At 42.0% G+C, this 21,394-nt stretch overlaps 1 protein-coding gene across 2 annotated transcripts in view; it reads right to left on the bottom strand.

Moving 5' to 3' along the window:
• ADCK1 (aarF domain containing kinase 1) overlaps window positions 1-21,394 on the bottom strand; it is an 83,731-nt gene that overhangs the window by 57,870 nt on the left and 4,467 nt on the right. For both annotated transcript variants that reach the window (XM_009993908.1, XM_009993909.1), the window contains exon 2: window positions 20,833-20,916. In XM_009993908.1, coding sequence (XP_009992210.1) covers window positions 20,833-20,916 — 84 coding nt within the window. The remainder of the gene's footprint in view (window positions 1-20,832; window positions 20,917-21,394) is intronic.

Below are 21,394 nucleotides of genomic sequence, written 5' to 3'. Positions count from 1 at the left end.
CCGCAACAGGCTGCCCAGGGAAGTGGTTGGTTCACCATCCCTCGAAGTATTTAAAAGACACGGAGATGTGGTACTTAGGGACATGGATTAGTGGGGGACTTCACAGTGTTAGGTTAAGAGTTGGACTCATTGATTTTAAAGGTCTTTTGCAATCCAAATGATTCTATGAAAACTTTATTATGATGTAGCTACTGAATTGCCTTATTGTAAGTATCTTTAGTTCAACCATAGAATATCTGAAGATTATAAATCTGGAGGTTTACTATAAATAATTATTGAGAGACCACTGTTTTCCCTTATGTCAGTGTCATTGAGTAGTTCTTCAGTGGTTCAAATATACAAATAATAAGTCCCTGTACTCAGGACAGTCCTTGCATTTGTATACTGATTCTGTGGAACTTAAACATGAGTTTACTGCTGTGTATGCTTTGAAGAGCACCACAGCCAGGAATGCTTTCCTGAATGAAAATTAAAGTGAAATACTTGATAGCTCCATCATATATGAATAAAACTAAATTATTACAGCTTAGTAAACTCAAAAGGAAATGTATTTCACAGACCTGGGAAACAACAGTATTATTAAATTATTAAAATTATTAAAAATAGTATTTTGAACTGAAAAGAGTACTCAGGCTCTAAGGAGGAATTACAGGCATCTTTAAATAATCAGAATAAGTAACTTGTGAACTTTCTGCTGTACGCACTAGAAGCATCAAATTAAGCACCCACCACAGGATCAGTCCCCGTCATCCCCCGGGTTTTTGCAAATTAACATTGTAAATGTTAACATTGTAAATTAAGTATTTTAGTGAAAGAACTTTTAATTTGTTTTCTTGATTAGCAATGATTTAATTATGCCTACTTTAAAAACACAAGATGATAAAAAGTTGTTTGGTTTGGTTTTTTTAGCTAGCAAAGCAATATTTTACTACTCCATGTGACAATTACAAAATCATGATGCAGAAACAAAAAATCAAATTAAAACTTGTATCTCACTTGGTTGTTATTAATCTTGTCAATAATACTTGCATAAACAAAGATTAGTAGAAACAGTAGGAAAGTACAGTTCACAAACAATCAGGAATAGCAGGAAAATGGAAAAATGCAGCAGTACCAACTTTCAAATAATTTTACCCATCTGTCCTTTATAGAAAGACATTCTCTAACTTCAGGCTCCCAGCCTGCCAAGCACTACATAGATTGCTGGATCAAAGAAAGCAGAAGCACAACACGGGCTAAACAAACTTTTATGATTATTTGATTTGTTGTCCAAAGACAGATAACCTACAACAACATGGCAGTACAAGTACCACCAAGCATGGAACAAACAGGCTCTATATGCTTGCCAGTTCACTTAACTATCATAATCTTTAACATAAAACGTAATGTTCTGGATTAGGTTTGCTGGATTTATTTACAGAGCAAGGCAATTAACACAATTAACTGAAAGAATAAATTTGGGGAATACATCTTCTCATTCAGCATGCCTCAGAAAGACAGCAAATCTTGAAGTGTTGCCTAGTACAAGAAAATCTAAAGAATGATAAACAAAAGAAGCAGAAAAAAAACCCCACTCCACTGTGTATGGTTTATGTAAATTGAAACTGAAGTCTATATATGGAAAGTGAGAACAAATTGTAACATATATTGGATTCTATTAACTTGGAATATAAAGCTGGAATTAGAATAGCAGGTGTTCTCAGATATATGTTTGAATGACAGAAAATTGCTACAGTACAATTTTTGTCTGCTACAAAGTATGTATTAGTAACTTAGCTCAAAATGATGTTAGTATTTCTAGGTGTCCCAAATCTGCTATTTTTTTTTTCCCAGGCCAGTTTATCTTCTGCTACTATTCCATGTGCTGTACACACAACATCTTTTACACAGTATGCCACCAAAAAAGCTGAAAACTTCTCATAAGAACTAGTAAAAGAAAACCTTTTAAAACTGTGATTCTTTTCCCAGATGTTACTACTGATTAACACCACACACACCTCCACAAGTGGAAAAGGAGAGAAGATAGATGTAAAGTATGCAAAATGCTAGACTTAAAGCATTTCCAAAAGGAGATTGCCCCAAAGGCAATCTCTCTGTGCAAGAATTACACAAATACTACATAGAACTATATGCTATTTGCCCACTCATATGCCATTCTATGGGAGCAACTGTGGAGCAAAGCGTGCCCCCTTGTTCACAGCTGGATAAAATCTCCAAAGCAGCTGGTGTGCTGATAACACAACACTATTCGGGAAGTCCTTTTGGAACCATTATGATACTGTGGAGCATCTGCATCTCCAGCTCAACACAGTGCTTCAGTCCATAGTCCCAGGAGACCACTGAAACAAGGGAGCCAGTTTATACCCTTTATCTTTTCATGAGCTAGGAGCTTAAGAGTAGTTATGATTTCATACCAAAAAAGTCACCCTCGTGGCTCTTCCACAAGCCACACACACTACCCTAATTACTTCAAGTAGTTAAATTCAGTTGTGCAATTCTGAGCCAATTATTTTTTTTTCCTCAAGACTTAAATGCAGAATATGCAGGTGCACATATCCAAGTATGTACATTTGCTTATGTAGATGTTCATGTTTCACAAACCTTCTGCAAAGGTTTAATTCTCAACAGATCATAAATATCCAAAGAAGATTAAACTCAGAAGATTTTTCACAGAGTAAACATTTTAAACGTCAGAGCAGGATTTTATTTCATGTTGTTACGCAAGAAGTTTAAAGCAATTAAATACCTTCTGGGACTACCAAACAATGTCCCAGAACTTGTCACATAGTGACTGATTTCCCCATCTTCCCAACCAGATCACAGATAATCATTTCAGCCAAGCATTGCATGTTCTTATCATCTACCACAGTGACTTTTTTTTTCCTAGTCTGAGGGTTAGATACAAATTTGTTCCAACCTGAAATCAGTACTCAAGAGAAACGCTCCACAGTGAATTAACACTCACCAACCAAACACCTCTCTTGGTAATGATCAGGCAACATTTATGGCACAGGATCTTCCCAAAGGAGCTTTGGGTTTCATTAGCAAAGTGCAAATAGATTAAAATGTAGAATGACAGAATGATAGAATCATAGAACCATTTTAGTCGGAAAAGACCTAAAAGATCATGAAGCTCAACCATTAACCTAACACTCCCAAGTCCACCACTAAACTATGTCCCTAAGCACCACAGCTACACATCTTTTAAATACCTTTAGGGATGGTGACCCTACCCTTCCCTGTTACAGTGCCTGACAACCCTTTCAGTAAAGAAATTTTGCCTAATATCCAATCTAAACCTCCCCTGATACAACTTGAGGCCATTTCCTCTTGCCCTATCACTTGCTACTTGGGAGAAGAGACCAGCCCCCACCTCCCTACAATCTCCCTTCAGGTAGTTGCAGAGAGAGATGAGGTCTCCCCTCAGCCTCCTCCAAACTAAAACAATTCCAGGGGCCGAAGGACCTCACTAGCACACCATTCCACAAACATTGGCATGCCACACCCAGGCTTACCTCTAAGAGGCCTGATTTTACCCCCTTCCCCCTTCAAACTTAGTTGAAAGCTCTATTCCCTGTTAACTTATATTTCCTTCCCGTTGGGGGAAAAGGATATAAATAACTTACGTATAACTTGATGCTTATATATAGATAAACCAATATTCTTGAGATAAAGATAGTTATTCCAGAGCAGAGCTAAGACTGTCTAGTAGAAGAGTGTACAGGGAACCCCAAAAATGTCATTACTTGAGTTCTGTGTACTAATTAAATGGTGAATTATGCTTTCCACAGCTGTTGGTACAGTGCTTTTCAACAGAGCAGTTCGCTCAGATCTTGTAGAGAAAAATGCTTACCTTCACAAAATATAGCATCTACTTTCAGGAAAAAAAATAATATTCAAATACATATAGAAATGTAACTGTCCATTTGTATTATTATTACCATAGTCCTTCAATGAAAATAAATCAAGATTATTTGCAGAATCTTGACTTTGGCTCTGATTTTATGAAAAAAAAAAAAAAACAACAAAAAACCAAACCTAAAAAACAAGAATCAGATAAATTTCCCATTATCTATCTTTTAAATTAAAATCTGATTTCTTAGGTATGAGGTGGCGTTTGAAATTTTGCTTTTCACCTAGTTCATTATGTTAATAGGTAAGTAATATTTCAAAATAAAAGAATGATTGACACCAGAAAATGCTTTTTTTTTGTCATTCTCCTTATTTGTTAGACTATCTTCATGTGATATGATCAAATCTTCTCTTCAGACTTTTCAGCTGACATGAGACCAAGTTTGTAAATGCCTTCCATTTCAACCTTGTAAATCCAAATCAGAGAAGATACAGGGATTAAGAATATGTGGAAGTATAATAATATTCTCAAGGCACTAAATAACAGCAAGATAGAAGCTCTTGGAAAATTAACTATTTTTCTACAACCAGGAATTCTTGTTTTAAAGTAGCTTCTAAAAACATGCATCTTGAGAACTTTTCTGATAGAATTTCTAGTATTTTTTTCACTACAAAAGCCTTGACAGAGAGGACCATTTCCTAAGACACATAAGAGAATTGAGGACTAGACACTTAGTTATCTGTTTGGCTCTGCAAGTCCACATTACATTTCCAGAATATCTTTTTTTTTTTTTTTAAAGAGGTTTGGTTTTCTGTTGTCTTTATCTCCCACAATGTTTGTTAGTCTCATTTCCTCAGTCTGAGATACTCTTCTGCTTATAGGACAGGCAGATAGCTGTTGCCTTTCAGTCTACTTTTACCTACTGGCTCTAGTTCCCTTTTTTGAAGCCATAACAGAAGTTAAATGTTCCATCTATGGGAAGTTTAAACATCTGTAAATGGTGTGACTGCACTAGCACGTACATAACTGCCCCTGCTATTCCCTAACTGCTGTACAGGACTATGGCCTCTCCTCCACTGAGTGACAACAAAACACAAGCTGCAAGAATTATCACCAAAGGGAAGCAGAAACAGGACTTAACAGTTACCTCATCGGTGATTCATCAAGTCCAAATTTTACTCTAAGAGAGGCCAATATATGTTTCAAAAGAATGCCAAATGGCAAGAGTGGAAAAGGGAATTATTTTTAATGTACTTGTAGTTATTCTTTACCCCTTTCTGAGGCTGGTTTGTGCCAAAGTGTGTGTATTTTTTTCTAATTTATGGTTGTTTATTAATAAAAGGGATTATTTTCTGAGAAAATAAAGGTCCAATATATGTTTTCATACAGAAAAACCACATAATCAATAATATTTTGTGAGATTAATAGACATAGTAGATCATGAATTTTTATTATCTCCATTAGTATTGTCTTCAGTCTCACAAAATCTTCCTCACCTTTTTTTCTTAGAAAGCAAAAAGTAACTACAACAAAATGAACATTAAGAAGCTTTGATTGCTGCTGACCACAGTAAATTCTAATCAGCATCTCCAGGAACACACCTATCCAACTCTGAGATGCTGAAGAAAGTAAATTCTCATAGGGACTCTCTAAGTTGAATGGAAAAATGTAATTGAATTCAAGAAGTTTATAATGAGGATTACTTCACACGTAACTCTAATGGAACCAAAAAATATATACCTGCAAAATAACAAAAAAAAAGATTTCCAAAAGCTAGTCATGTATAACCTTCACTCTACCTTTTTACCCTCCTTGCCTTTTAGAATTACTTGTGGTTTTCTTGTCAGTGATCTCTGTGTCAGTTGCTAAGACATGAAGAAGCTGTAATTTATTCAACAACTCAGATGATTTGTGTTTTTAATCAGAACTGTTTTCTTACCTCCCTGGTACCAGTTTCACAAGCCTGCTTGTGAGCCCAGATGCTATTAGTAATCGGGCTTTTCCCAGGTGCCAGGGCAGGTGAGGTGATTAACACACCTGATTAAACTGCTCAGGAGAGGGGGGAAGCTTCCATACATGGCAAAAAGAGAGTTCGGAGAGGTAATATCTTCTCAACAAGAGGTCCTGGAGGCTATGTGTTGGACACTCAAGAAGCAGCAGCCATGTGGATCAGAGCACCAAGTACCGGTAAGAAGAGTCTTTTTCTCTGCCTAAAACAGCATCAGATTTTTTTCTTCATTAGTGACATGAGAACAGAAGTGTAGGGCCGGATTTGTAGATGTTGCCTGAGAGCATCTTGTGCAGTAATAACAAGCCAAAGGCAGGTTAGATTTTGTGTTTTGGATTTTCTTGGCATGGCAGCCTAAACCTCTGATTCAGTGGTGTTAGCAATGACAAAAGGTGATTTGTTCAATAGTTTTCTATTAGGAATGAAGGAATCCATGATGTGTGTTTGGCATCAGACCTGGAGATCCTCTCATGTCATTTTAGGGAAGACTTAGAGTTGTAGTTCATTTGGTGTAATTCTGAGAAGGAAAATGGACTTGTAGGTTCTCTGACTACAATTTAGGCTGTGATATGTTTTTTTTCCAGATGATGGTATTTGAGCATTTGCTTTTGTTTATTCAGGTTTTCGACAATTTTTTTTCTTTTTCAGATTTTTTTTTTTTTTTCCAAGGTGGATTATTCTTAAGACCTAGTTTAGATGGAGATATGTTTTGCTAGCCTTAGTTGATTAAAAGTTGATAAAATGGCATTTTACACATGACTTTCATGCTTCCTTTCCCCATTATTTTCTTTATAAGTTAGAGTTAGCTTAATAGTCTGACAATATCTTTCTAGCTAAGCTGCTTGAATACAATTTCAATTTTTTGTTGAAGGTCAATTTCATTATTGCTTAATTCATCTTTAAAATAAACCCTCTTTTTTGAGAGAACTTGAATACTTTCATTGATCTTGTGTGCTTGACTTCTTGGCCGATGTCTTTATCATGTTAAACTTTTTCTTATATTTATTTCACAGTGTGTAAGAAGGCAAAAGTTAAGCAGTCAAATGCCTACTTGACATGTCAGCACAAATACTAAATCCTCTGCTACCAGTGGTAAGCAGTTAGGCCCACAGAGAAGTTGGGAGCATAGTTAAATGGGATTCTAACCAGCTGAATGGAGTTGCTTATTGAAGTAATTACTCAGACAAAAGAACAGGGATCAAACACTGGGCCATAATGGAGAGTATCAGGGTAAACTTCTGACTGGATAATAAGTTTTCAGAAGTGATTTATGCTTTCTCAATGGACTTTCACAAATTTTTCTGCCTGGACTGATATTTGTGAGACATCTTTCATAAGAATGACATAGAGATAACGTGATTTAAGTTTCTTTTGATCATTCGTTAAAGGGTACTGAAATACATACCTCTAATTAGGTGTGTATGCAATGCTTATCTGTGCACTTAAATTAAGGAAAATGTGTATTACAGTTGCTGTTACAAAAAATAACAGTGTGAAAACCATGTTGAGAAATATCAACTGTTCATCATGGACCTTCTCTATATCTAGCACTGACAATCCTTTTACTCGAGGTGGACCTTGCTATCCTATCTACTCCTATTTAGTCCCTTTCTGGTTCAAACTGTTGCCTTGTTTTTATTTTGCTTTAATTCTTTTCCCTAATAATTTGGCCTTTCTTTCTCTGCTTCATAATATACTAGTGTCTGATTGTTTTTTTAAAAAAATAATTAAATTATGCAATCTCCTTGCTCTTCATCCCCTTTTCCATCATAAAATATATTGAACACATTGCCAATTTGCTTTCCTGAGCTTGCTGTTCTGGATGCTTTGCAAGTCTACTTTTCATAGACTTTGCCTCCCCGTCCCCAGTAACGTTGTTTTCGTAATGGCCATTAGTTCTCTCTTCAGGACCATAGAATCATCCTGGTTGGAAGGGACCTTGAAGATCATCAAGTCCAACCATAACCTAAATCCTCCACCTATAACCTGTTTTTCAGTGCTCAAATCATGTTGCTAAGCACTGTATCTGTATTTCTTTTAAATACTTCCAGGGATGGTGGCTCCACCACCTCCCTGGGCAGTCTGTTCCACTGTCTAATCTCTCTTTTAGTAAAGAAATTACTTCTAATTCTTATCCAGTCTAAACCTCCCCTGGTGCAGCTTCAGGCCATTTCCTCTTGTCATTATTCATTTGAGAGAAGAGGCCAACCCCTGACTTCCTACAACCTCCTTTCAGGTAGTTGTAGAGAGCAATGAGGTCTCCCCTCAACCTCCTCTTCAAACTAAACAATCCCAGCTCCCTCAGCCTCTTCTCATAGGACTTTTTTTCCAGACCCTTCACCAGCTTGGTAACTCTCCTCTGGACAAGCTCCAGCAACTCTACATCCTTCTTGTAGTGAGAGGCCCAGAACTGCACACAGTGCTCGAGGTGAGGCCTCACCAGTGCTCAGTACAAGGGCATAATCACCTCTCTACTCCAGGTGGCCACACTATTCCTGATACAGGCCAGAATGCCATTGGCCTTCTTGGCCACCTGGGCACACTGCTGGCTCATGTTAAGTTGGTTGTCAACCAGCACCCCCACGTCCTTCTCTACTATAGAGCTTTCCAGCCACTCATCCCCAAGCATGTAGCTTTGCATGGGGTTGTTGTGACCAAAGTGCAGGACCCAGTACTTGGCCTCACCAAACCTCAAACAATTGGCCTTGTCCAGGTCTCTCTGCAGAGCCTTCCTACCCTCAAGCAAATCGACACTTCCTCTTGGCTTAGTGTCATCTGCAAACTTACTTAGGAAGCACTCCATCCCCTCATCTAGATCATTAATAAAGATATTGACCAAGACTGGACCTAAAACTGAGCCCTGGGGGACATCACTGGTGACCTGCCACCAGCTGCATCCAACCCCATTCACTACAACTCTCTGGGTTCAGGCAGCCAGTTTTTTACCCAGCTGAGTGTACCTGTCTATGCCATGAGCCACCAGCTTTGCTAGGAGAATGCTGTGGGACATGGTGTCAAAGGCCTTTCTTTCCAAAGTCCAGATAGACAACATTCACAGTTCTTCCCTCATCTATCAGGCAGGTCACCTGATCATAGAAGGAGACCAGGTTAGTCACACAGGACCTGCCTTCCCTGTACCCATGCTGGCTGTGCCTGATTCCATGGCTGTCCTGTACTCAACATGTGAGTGCATTAAAGATGAGCCTCTCCATTATTTTCCCTGGTATTGAGGTCAGGCTGACAGGCCTGTAATTCCCAGGATACTTCTTTGGGCCCTTCTTGTAGATAGGAATCATGCTGGCAAGCCTCCAGTCACCTGGGACCTCCCCTGTTATACAGGATTCTTCATCTATGGCTGCCATGTTCCACCCCTCACCCAATAAGGGGTGGAGATTCTCCCTCGTTCTCTTTTTGCTGTTGATACGTTTGTAAAACCTTTTTTTATTGTCCTTTATGGTAGTGGCCATATTGAGCTCCAGCTGGGCTTTTGCCTAATTTTCCCTGTATGTCCTCATGAGCTCCCTGTACTCATCTTGAGTTGCTCACCCTTCCTTCCAAAGGTGGTACATCTTCTTTTTCTCCCTGAAGAACCAGAACATGATTGGCTAGCCAAATGGAATAGAAACTAGAATATAAATAAGGAGAGGTATTGGGCAAAATATGAACTGAAGTATGATTATGGGGGCTTTTCGTTGTTAATATTGTAGTAAATAGGCAAGGGGTGGATTGTGTGTAAATGATCCTTTTCTGTGTGGCATGGAGCTGCTGGCTTGATTTGTATGTGGGTTTTATTTTGGTTTTTTTTGTGGTGTGAGTGAAGCTTGTAAAAACTTTTGTGCTGAATGTGGATTTTGCTAATGATGCTTTTGTGTGTGATTTGCAGAGGCAAGGGGTGGGATGCTCTGGTTTGGTTTGGTGGGGTTTTTTGGTAGTGGGGGAAGGGCCCCAAGAGTGGCTCTGGTAAGAAGGTGAGAAGCTTCCCCTGCTCCATACCTGGCCAACATCCATTAGAGGGGCAGTAGATGCACCTCAGTGATGAACATAAGAATGAAATGAGAACACTGAAGCAGAGGAGCAGGTGGGGAGAGGAGAGGGGTGCTGGGGAAGGAAAGGGGTGCTGGTGGTTGGTGAGGAAGAAGGGGCCCAAGCAGAAGTCCCCTTCTTCCTGACCAACCACCAGCACAGCTCTGCTTCCCCAGCATGGCTCTGCTCCGCCAGCACAGCTCTTTCCCCCCACATGATTGCTTCTCTTCTGGGTGTTATCTCTTGTATGTTAATCACAGAGGTGTATCTCTTGTACCTCTGATGGCTCCTTGGTGGGTTTTGGGGCAGGGGGAGCTTCTCTGCTCCTTAGCAGAGCCACCCCTGAGGCCCTTCCCCCCCTACCAAGAAACCTACCAAACCAGAGAAGGATGGATGCAATTGTAATTTAATTATATCATTACTTAGTATGTCTTCAGAGTTGTTCTTCCCTGTGGTATGACACAGCCCTGGTTCTGGTACCCAAGTTTAACCCCCTTATTTCAATGCAAAGGAATAAACTGCAAGAGAGTGATGGGGGTTTGAAATGCTGCTGTTGCTCCTTTTCCTCAGTGTTGTTGCTGTGGGTGGAGCAGGGGATGGGGAGGAGAGGAGGGGTCCCCTGATGGGCAGCTGGAGCTTTGGGTGGGGCAGATTTTACTAATCAGTTGCCTGAAAGAAGGAAAAGAAATCTCCTCTGTAGGCCTATTTATTTGTCATTACAAGATTCTTCATAATTAACTTTTCTCTAACAATTACTTTGTAATGGTACCGAGAGAATATTTCAGGAATGGCAATTTCCTCTGGTGTCAAAATGATGAAAAAAACAAATGTTTAACCATCAACAAAATGCAGTGGCTTTTCCACTCCCACTGCTGGTGGGTGACAGCACTGCACATCAGAAGTACAGTGCAGTTAAGTACTAGGTGTGTTGCAATTGAGATTCCATTTCCCCTCTTGAGATGAAATTTGTTGAGCAATGCTGGTGGAAGAAGGGGCATCTGCCACGGGGATGGGTTTGTATGGGGAAGTGGTCTTATCTATACATTGCTTCTGCTTTAATTTATTACAGGTATGTCCAATAAGTACACGCCATGAACTGCACTAAAGGAACATTCCTTCATTAGCTACATGTATGTCCCACCATTTCAAAGATTTTGCAAAGAGAGCTTACTTCTTGATATTTATTATCCTTCAAATAAAAATCACGTCCCTGCACTCATCTTTCAATACGAATTATGTTATGTTTTTCTAGGCTGTTTGTAAATGGAAGAGTCCTGCGGACTGTGAGCTCATTGGATGCCAGCGTGTTACTGTGCCTGACTGTTCCTGGAGAGAGATTTCCAGGAATGAAGCTGAGACACAAACAGTGTGGACCTCATTTCTCCAGGTGAGGACCAAGCTCTGCCAGCTCTGGGAATCCTATTCCAGAAAGGGACAGGAAACGGGAAACCTGCTGGCTTGGCTGCAGTTGTTGTCACAGGTGTGTGAAGCTGCAGCCTGGGAAAGCTCTCCTGTCTGGGCTGGCAATGAAAACTCCCAGTGCCCAGGCCTGTAAAAAATTAACATGGTAGCAAATCTTTACCATGTGAGATACAGGTAGGGTAAATCTGTATCCAATCTGCCAGCAGCACGGCAGGGGCCAAGAAGGTGTCAGAGTAGAGGTAAGGACAGAGCTGGGGCAGGATGCAGGAGAACCAGGAGAGCAGGAAGCTGACACAGGATCAGGTCTGGCACAGGACAGCAGCAGAAGTGAACAGAGAGGTCAGCTCTGCAGGGCTAGTGTGGGAAGCTGCAAATCTTCAGATGGGGATATACCAGGAGAGGTGCATGCGTGAAGCTGCTTCCACCTCTGCTACCCTAAAATCAAAACGTGTTTAAAAGAATCAAATATCACCTTCACTGCTGGCACAGATGCAGCCCCAAGCCTGCAGCCTTAGGGCCAGTAGAGGTCGAGGAAAGTTGCAGCAGATCTAAGTCTGCCAGTCAGGGAGGCAGAAGTTGGTATGGCCCTTGGGAGCCCTTCACACGCACCAGACAGTTCTTTTCCTCAAGCATACAGCCTGGTACAACTAGGTGCTCAGAGCAGGGAAAGTGTGGTTCCAGCTAACAGCCTTGCTGTCTGTCACTCCCCATTGCTCAGGAACTGTCATTCCATGATAGCAGTGCTCCCCCCAGTCAAGGATCACCATTCTGTATGTTGGCAGACCACCACAGCCAAACGCTCAGCTTACTGCAAGAACTAGAAGCAGGGAAGCTGTTCTGAAAAGGAAGAGACAGAGCAGAGGATACCAGGGCACTGCAGAGATGAAACAGCTCCTGCTGGGCTCTGGAAATGCCCAGCTGTGCTGTCTGACTGTTAATGCGAAGGAAAAGAGCCTGAGTGAGGAAAGCCTTTACACAGCAGTCATAGGAGAAACAAAAAAGAGTGCCAAGCCTGCTGCCCTTCAGCAATCCTGTAAAAACCAACTCAAGTTCTGAGCAACCCTACAATAACAAACAGCTGCACAGTTAAAGAGCTCACAGGCAACTCAAAACAAGTACATTTTCAAACAGAGACTGCAGGGGCAGCAAAGACATTTTAGGAGCTGGGTTTTTTTTGAAAAGCAATTCTGCTAGTGACCTTTTTAGTGGATTTACCTCTAAACTCAGCAAAACTAGCAAGGCAGTAAACAGATTCAGGCTCAGCAGGAGGCATTTCATAAGGCACTGTGCATGTGCTTGTATGTGCAAACTCACATGTAGATTCATTGTTAAAGTGGAGCTGGGAACAGAATGGAGTCTGTATTAAGATGACTCTTGTCACTATGTTTATCTGCTCCTGTGGGCCGCTTCCAAGTCACAACAGCTCAGTACACTGACAAAAACAAGTTGTTACTGGTGTCAGACCTGCCAAAATGATGCTGCTGCAGAAGGAGAAGCAAGCTGCTCTGAATGGTGCACTATCAGCAGAATCTGCAGCCACTGAGACAGGACTCTCAAGTCAAAAACAAAAAAAAAAACAAAAACAAAACAACAAAAAAAACCTCCAAAACAGCTCTATGGGACCAAAAGTAGGCTTAACTAGGCTAGCAGGGAATCAGATTACCGTCTTGGATTCAATCCTCCAAGACATCTTTCAACCTTTGTCTCCAAAGTGGCTACCTTCAACAGAAGAACTCACACCTGAACACTGAGGCACATGTCTACAGGCAGACAGCTCTGCTTGTCCAGATGTACAAAAATGCAGACATGCTCACATCAGCAGATTTCTAGGCAGGGTACTTAAACACTCCAGTAAATAAAGTAAGGGGTAGCTTGCAAACCTGGCACTGAACATTTGAGTTTGATCCTACATTAAATTAGCAAGTGGTCCAACTCAAGAGAAACACATAGTTTCCTTTTTTTCCAAGTCCTCAGGGCTTCCTCCTCCTGGCAGAGTCCTGCCTGGCCCCCAGGGAACCAGATGGAGGAAGATAGCAGAGCTCCTTCCAGAGACACCTTTCCCTGAAGTCTGCAAACAGGGTCGCCCTCACACAGGTAAAAGGCTTTGCCTGGAACCCATGAAGATGCCTTCAGTGTTGCCAAAAAGTCCAGGAAGTGTTTGAAAGACACCACCCACCACAGCAAGCCCCTCTATACTGATTTCACAAATTCAATGAAGGCCCTTGACAGGCAAGATAATTATATGCTACCCTTCAGCACATTCTTTTATCAGGTACACTTTGGGGGGAATGTGATAAGGTCACTGGTTTAGCAGCACAAATCTACAGTATTCCCATCCTGCTCTGAAATTCCAGCCTTGCCTGATACATGAAATATCCTCTGCATGCTGTACTAGCCTTTTCACTCCTGTTTTTACATCTCTGTGCTCCTAATTTGGGGTCCTTAAAGTTGATGTTTCATTGCAAGTCGACTACAGTAACCTTAGAAAAGGGAACAGAATCCACAACATGGGTCTTGTTAAGGACTCAAAGGACGAAACATTTGAGAAGCCCAGTTTGCTATTGCAAGTACTGATATGTCTCTATCCCCAAATTAATTTTGAAAGTATTTATTTTTCCTAGGCTCAGATAAGATCAATTCTCAAGCCAGCTGTCTTCCTATTCTTAAAATAGATAAAGTACTGATTACCTGTCAGCTCTACTGATTTTACAGGTGGTCTCCAACAACCAAGTCATATCAACATGGGTTGAGGCAATCCCAAGAACAAATACAGGTTGGACAAAGAATAGATTGAGAACAACCTTGAGGAGAAGGACCTGGGAGTGTTGGTCAATGAAAAGCTCAACATGAGCCAGCAACATGCACTTGCAGCCCAGAACACCAACTGCATCCTGGGCTGCATCAAAAGAAGTGTAGGTTGAGGGAGGTGATTTTTCCTCTCTACTCTACTCTTTTGAGATGCCACCTGGAGTACTGTGTCCACTTCTGGAACCCTCAACAAAGGAAGGACATAGAGCTCTTGGAATGAGTTCAGAGGAGGGGCACAAAGATGACCAGAGGGCTGGAGCACCCCTCTTATTAAGACAGGCTGAGCCAGTTGGGGCTGTTCAGCCTGGAGAAGAGAAGGCTCCAGGGAGACCTTATAGAGGCCTTCCAGTACCTGAAAGGGGCTACAGGAAAGCTGGGGAGGGACTTTCTACAAGGATGTGTAGTGAGAGGATAAGGAGTAATGGCTTTAAACTGGAACAGGGTAGATTTAGGTTAGACATTAGGAGGAAATTCTTCACTGTGAGGGTGGTGAGACATTGAAACAGGTTGCCCAGGGAGGTTGTGGATGCCCCCTCCCTGGAAATGTTCAAGGGCAGGTTGGATGGGGCTTTGAAGAACCTGATCTAGTGGGAGGTGTCACTGTCAATGGCAGGAGGGGTGGAATTAGATTATCTTTTTAAGTGCCTTCCAACCCAAACCATTCTATGATTCTATGATTACATGAACTGGCCACTAGCTCAAGGCTATCCAGTCTTTTGGGCCTGATCCAACATCAGTGGGACCAGCCTTAAGTTACTTCCAGAGATATCCAAAGCAATTTCTGCTTTTTTTGTGTCCATCCCTCTTTATACAGACCTTTAACCCTCTGGGAAATGCCATATTCATATCTACTTGCACTGTTCACATCAAGGGTAAAATACTAGGCAAATAAATCTCCACTGTGAGCTCATCAGAGGAGATACCATCTCTTGCTATATCTCTTGACTTCGCACTGGTGAGTGTTCATTTCAGATTGGGACTCAAGGCATAGTTCAAACACTAAATAGAAAAATATTATTTCTTCATTTTTCATTTGCTCTTTTCATAGTGCTCCTCATGGGGCAGGCTCCTTACAGCCTACATCCTTTAAGGGCTTCTTAATGGTTTCCTCACCGTACCACTTGAGATGTTCTTCAGATACTCCTCTGGCTATTCTGTACCCCTTCAGCAGTTATAAGGAAGCCAAGTAATGAGGTCTTAATGGCTTCAAATGAAAAGGGATAGCCCCACCTGGAGGAGAGAAGGCTAAATGCTCCCAAAGTACACAGTTCCACTCCTGCTGGGGAGATACAAGAGATGCAGAACCATTTAGGCAAGCGGTGTCCTTGACACCTCACAGTGGTGCTCCTGGAGTGAAGCATTTCAGGGACGAGGGTGCACAAACGGGAAAAAAAGTGCAATAAATGAGTAACTACCTCTTTCCCCTCACTTCTTTCCTTCTTCCTTGTTCAAAAATGTCACAGTGAGATGGCCCATTTCTCTGAATAACTCACTGCAGAGGACTGAAGAACATCCTGATTCATAGGCAAAAATCCAAAAAAAAAAAAAGGACCTTCCTAATACTTGAGATGTTCTTCAGATACTCCTCTGGCTATTCTGTACCCCTTCAGCAGTTATAAGGAAGCCAAGTAATGAGGTCTTAATGGCTTCAAATGAAAAGGGATAGCCCCACCTGGAGGAGAGAAGGCTAAATGCTCCCAAAGTACACAGTTCCACTCCTGCTGGGGAGATACAAGAGATGCAGAACCATTTAGGCAAGCGGTGTCCTTGACACCTCACAGTGGTGCTCCTGGAGTGAAGCATTTCAGGGACGAGGGTGCACAAACGGGAAAAAAAGTGCAATAAATGAGTAACTACCTCTTTCCCCTCACTTCTTTCCTTCTTCCTTGTTCAAAAATGTCACAGTGAGATGGCCCATTTCTCTGAATAACTCACTGCAGAGGACTGAAGAACATCCCTGATTCATAGGCAAAAACCAAAAAAAAAAAAAGGACCTTCCTAATGCTACAAAATTAAAACCTAGAGATGTTATAGCCAAAATGTTCAGCTGACACCACTCTAGAAAGCAGAAGGAGGAAAAGGAAGTGTCTTATAATTAAAAGATTTATTTTACAGCTTGCTGTGTGTTTTCAGTGCAAAGCTTTCATGCTTTATGTGTTGGCAGGAAGTTTGCTAGACAGCAGCGCTCAAATGTAGAGTCATCAAGCCACCAGCTGGCCCTGCTAGTAGCTTTTTTAGACTGCATTAGAGTCAACCATGCCTTTTAGATTAAGAGACATCCTGGGGAGCACATAATAGGGCAACCAAACATGATCAACTCAGGGGCTGTGGACAGGTTGTGAAGCTCTTCACTTCTCTATTACTGGTTCCCATTTAGCTTGGTGACAGAAAGTCACTGCCACCTAATGGCTATTCTGTATCTCATAGGGAAATTCATCTGCTGCTTCTCACTCCAGGTCACCACAGCTTGAACCACAAGCAAAGAGAGCCACCATCACACACACTAGCTGTGGTGTACAATAACCCACAGTCTGCATTCACAGTTGCCTTTTTGAAGGAATGCCCAGAGAGCTCCTGGGGATTTCAGTCCACCTCCATAATGAAGAAACTATTTTAGGATATGACTTCCTATTATTTAAGGCATATAGTATTGCTGAATCATGAGGAAAGTCTAAAGACATAAGCTACTTTGTTGGTCTGAACTATTCAGATATTGTAGGTTATTTTCAAAAAACACACTCACACATACACCCACTCATTTTCTTTCCAGGATCCTTCAGCTGGGCAATTTCACTGTGAGATACAACTCGTTTTGAAAACATCCACCCCACCATGAGAACTAAACACAATAAATGCCAGGAATAGAATCCAAGGAGCAATAAATTGTATTCTGTATAATGATGGCACAAGGTTATGCCTTCCAAATATTTGCCCAGATACTGACAGCCGAATAACCAGAAGTTTGAAAGAGAAGAACATCCTAATTCTGTTCTCAAAAGAAGGAAAGTTAATTAACCTTCCCAAATGGCTTTCCCTGACAAAGCAATTCTGTAGCCAACAAAGTCAATCCAAGAATGGATTCCCACTGTCTCCCAGGACTTCTTGACCAGAGATCCTTTCTCTGCTTGCTATATTCACTCCATTAAAAAAACCTCAACCTTTACCCACATTCACAGCAGTAACATTTCCTCTTACAGAGGAAAACAGCAACAACAAAAAAAAGCCTTGCTGAAGATTTTTAACTGTGGCCCCTTGTGCTAAAATCTGCAAGATGACCAACACATTGCAATCCCCTTACAAAACTGACAACTCAGAAGCCCTTTGATGCCAGTCCCTAAACAGACTGCACATAGTGAGACACCTCTGGAGTGACCACAAGACCAATAGAAATTGATGCAAGCAATATAGGAAGTGTTAACCAAGACATCCAGGTAATGCAATGAGAGGCACACTGAAAATGTCATAGGATAGGCTGACTTGAGACTGAGGAGACCAACACTCAAGGAGGCAGAACAATGTCAGAGAAATGAAGCCTTCTACAGAATAAAAAAGTTTGTTGAAAAAGCAGTAGGTAAGGAAACAGCACTGAGGAGGCTGCCCTCCTTCCTCCTCTGACCCAGTACAAGCAGGGGCAGAAACAGGAAAAAATGCCCAAGCTTCCATGTGCAAACAGGGCCAGAATCATTTAATGAAGCAGACATGAAGTAAAGAAAGCTCGTATCTCTCCTAATGCTCCTGACACTACACTTACAGACATCCAATATCTTGGGGCTAAACATGGCTGCTCTGCCATTGGCCTTGACATCACTACACTGGCATTACCATATGCAGAAATAGGGCAGACACCCCAGGAAAGGATCCTTAACTCAGGAGAAAGAATAAGTTACCCATGTGGTCCAGCCATCAGTGACGAGATGAAGCAGCCACTGGGATGGACATAAATTCTGATCACTTAAGCAGATTTATCCCTGCTACAGGCAGGGGCGGGAATGGAAAAGAGACATTTTTTTCTCTTGGCTGTTTCTGGGGAAGGGCTGCGAGTGCCTTCAGGAAGGTGGATTCTTGTATCTCCTGAAGGGAGAGCCGGAGATAGGCAAACCAACCCCAGGGACATAGTGAATTCCCAGCTGTTGCTTCCTACCCTGCGAAGTAGTAAAATACTCCAAATCTGCTGGCCATAAAAGGGTGCTGAGAACTGAGGGGCTGAGAGCATTAGTATCAAAAGTGGTCCATGAGGGACAGAAAAATAGAGTAAGATTTAATATAATTCCTTGGAGCTAAGCAGGAACCTGGCTAAAAGCCCCTGGGGAACCCATTTCTTTCTTGATCTGCTTTGCATTTAATTGTTTCCTAATGACTATGTCCCTGTTTGGCCCCAACAGGCTCAAAGACTGGTGCTGCCACTGAGGCTTTCCAGCTCTCATCTGAGGCCATGGGTAATTTAGAGACTCCAGTTCAGTGGCTAACTAGGAATCTCTGGAGAGCGAAATAAGCATTGTTTGCACTGGAGGAGCACCCATCAGTATGCTGAGTACCAGGAGAAGACGAATACAAATGTGTTTTTCCACTCACAGCTGCAAGTCCACCCCAGACACACATACTGCTGCACTCTCTCGCCAGAGACAGAGGCACAGCAGCTGCACCCAGACCTGCTGGCACTAACCACAAACCCAGGGTCACCAAATCCCTGCCTCACAGAATCTCTCTTCTAGACACAGCACCAAAAGTGAAGCTGGAAATTCATACATACATAACAATTCATACACATGCTTTAGAGAAAATGTCACACTCTCAGCATATGAAGAGGAAGTTAAAATGGCCTCACTGCAAGGACAGAAAGCAAAGAGAATACCATGAACAGCTGAGAGCATCAGAGATCTATCCAGGACAGAGGATAGTAGAAGAAACATCTGGATAAGCATCCTTCACACACAACACTTGGGAGGGGCCTTTGCATCCTTTTGGCTCCATCCAGTGCCTAATCTTTAGTACCAGCTCCAATGGAGTAAGTTACTACAAATAATTCTAAGCTAGTTCAAGATCAACAAAAATCAGCTCCCACAGAGTGTTAAAAGAGCTTCAAGATGGTAACGACTTGGTTGCCATCCACTTAGAGCTGCACTGAGATAAAGGATTTGACATGTAATTGCCCAAGCTCAAAAAATTCTCTCCTGCCAAGCTGATGCTTTCCTAGCACAAACTCTATAAGGATGTTGCTGAGGAACCCACAAGGACTGTCACTCTCAGGCTCAGTATTTGCCCTCCATAACACCTGCCAACAGTAGGACAGGCGTCCACATGCCAACAAATTTTACCAACTCATGCTATGCCTGTGCCTACTTCCTTCTGTCTCCCAGCTCATTCCCCTTCATGCAGCCAAAGGCTAGTGCTGACCATCCCACAGAGTCCTCTTGTGCCGTGCTGACAAGCTGTGCTTGCCACTGGCTCTGCCACACGAGGAGGCTGACTCAGCCAGTCTTGGCTGCCAAGTAAACAGGGCCCTCTCTGGTGGCCAGAGACGTGAATTGACAAACCGTCAAAACCTGCATAACAGAGGTTAATGAAGCCATAGACACAGCAAAGGGTCAGGAATTTTCAAGGGCTGTTGCAAACTTCTGTCAAATGGCGAGCTGTCCACAGCACTTACAACTCCATAACCTGGGTGTTGCTCAAGACAGTTAAAAGCTGCCCTTCTGCAAGCCAGGTTTCAAAGGCACATGGCAGAGACATGAGCATACGGAAAGTGAAGCTCCAGACTCCAACACACCCATCTTCAGTTTTCTGCCAGAGGAATACTAAAGCATGCTGCAGTCCACTGCTGATTCCAGCTCTAGAGTCCTTCCAGTTTGAGAGTCCCAGGAGAGCACCATCCCATGCATAACAATCACACCAGTGACCTAATTCCTTCATGCACTAAGAAAAATTATGTTAAAGATCTTACTTCACACATACTATGCAGACTGGCCTAATTTGGCACAAGCCATATTTACCACTCCAAAGAGGCCATGAGCTGGAATAGCAGCGAGACCCTGGCTACACCACGTGCACTCAATTAGAACTCTGTAGCACTGACAGCTCAAGGTATTGTAGGGCTGTAGGTTGGGATGAAAGGTGCAGCACAAAACTGAGAGGAGCAATAGAGGTTCTTACCTTCCTTCTCACTAGAAATGCTTTTTCTATTCATGTTAATTTCTGATATCAAAACAACAATGCAACAAGATGTACATTTCTTTGCCCAATTCTTATTTCTTCAAAGATCTGCAAGCCTGATTCATCCTTAATATTTCCTCTCCAACACACTCTTTTTACTTAAATCCTTCAGTCTGCATGTTATGGCCATTACCAACCAATAAGCAACTAAGAAGCCACTGCTAGGCCCCTCTCAGGAGCCGACCTCCACACAACCAGTCTGGGCAGCAGAGAACTGGTGACAGAGCCCAAATGCATCTTAACCCATACACCAAACATTTGAATCTCTAACAGGCATAAGTGAGCACTGGTTGCATGTGGCTGCTCTTGACAAGAGACCTCCTCTGTTGGACAACGCAGGTCCTGCAAGAATCTTATCTAATATGCTGCCCAGTTTGCTGTTAACAATTTGGCAGAAGGCATATTGGGTTATTGAGCTGACAGTTTAATAGTTTTCTTTACAGCAATTGCTTTGGCAACACACCTGTGCCTCAGTTTCCAAGCAATACAGTCCAGTGCTATCCCTTACCTGGGATTTGAGGAAGTCATACTCCTCTGATCCGTATGGGACACTCCGCAGAGAGGTGAGGTAGTCATAGGTGATAATTGCTGTCTGCAAATGGAACCAGAAATGTTGAGCATGCTCTGCAGTTTTCAAAACAACAAACTTCTGTTATGGAGAATGTATTTAAGTCAGGCTCCAAAGTTTAGGCTCCACAGTGAAGTTTATGGTAACAGACTCATAAAAAAAAATAAATGAAAACATTTCAGTTTCAATGAACATTTATAGAAAGCAGTACAGGAACCTCATTGACACCTAGCTACTAAAAATAAGGAACACCTATCACTCCTATAATGTCTTCTATTTGAGAAGCTCAAAGCATTTTCATAATCTCTGTACAACACCTTCCGCAGTGACTCCCATTCTCAGTCAACCATCTGGGCCTTCCACAGTAAGGTTTGATGCTAGTAATAGAGGCCATGCAGACCCTGGTTTTGCCCCATCAGTTATCCCCCACTCTTCTTCACACATCCAACCTGCCTAACCACACCTGTACACCCCGAACTCTGCCTGGGCAGACAGTTCAGCA

Source organism: Chaetura pelagica, unplaced genomic scaffold, assembly GCF_000747805.2.
Source record: "Chaetura pelagica isolate M959 unplaced genomic scaffold, ChaPel_1.0 scaffold11, whole genome shotgun sequence".
NCBI classification, from domain to species: Eukaryota; Metazoa; Chordata; class Aves; order Apodiformes; family Apodidae; genus Chaetura; species Chaetura pelagica.
Note: the sequence above shows the minus strand (reverse complement) of the source record. Positions and strands in the feature narration are given on the sequence as shown.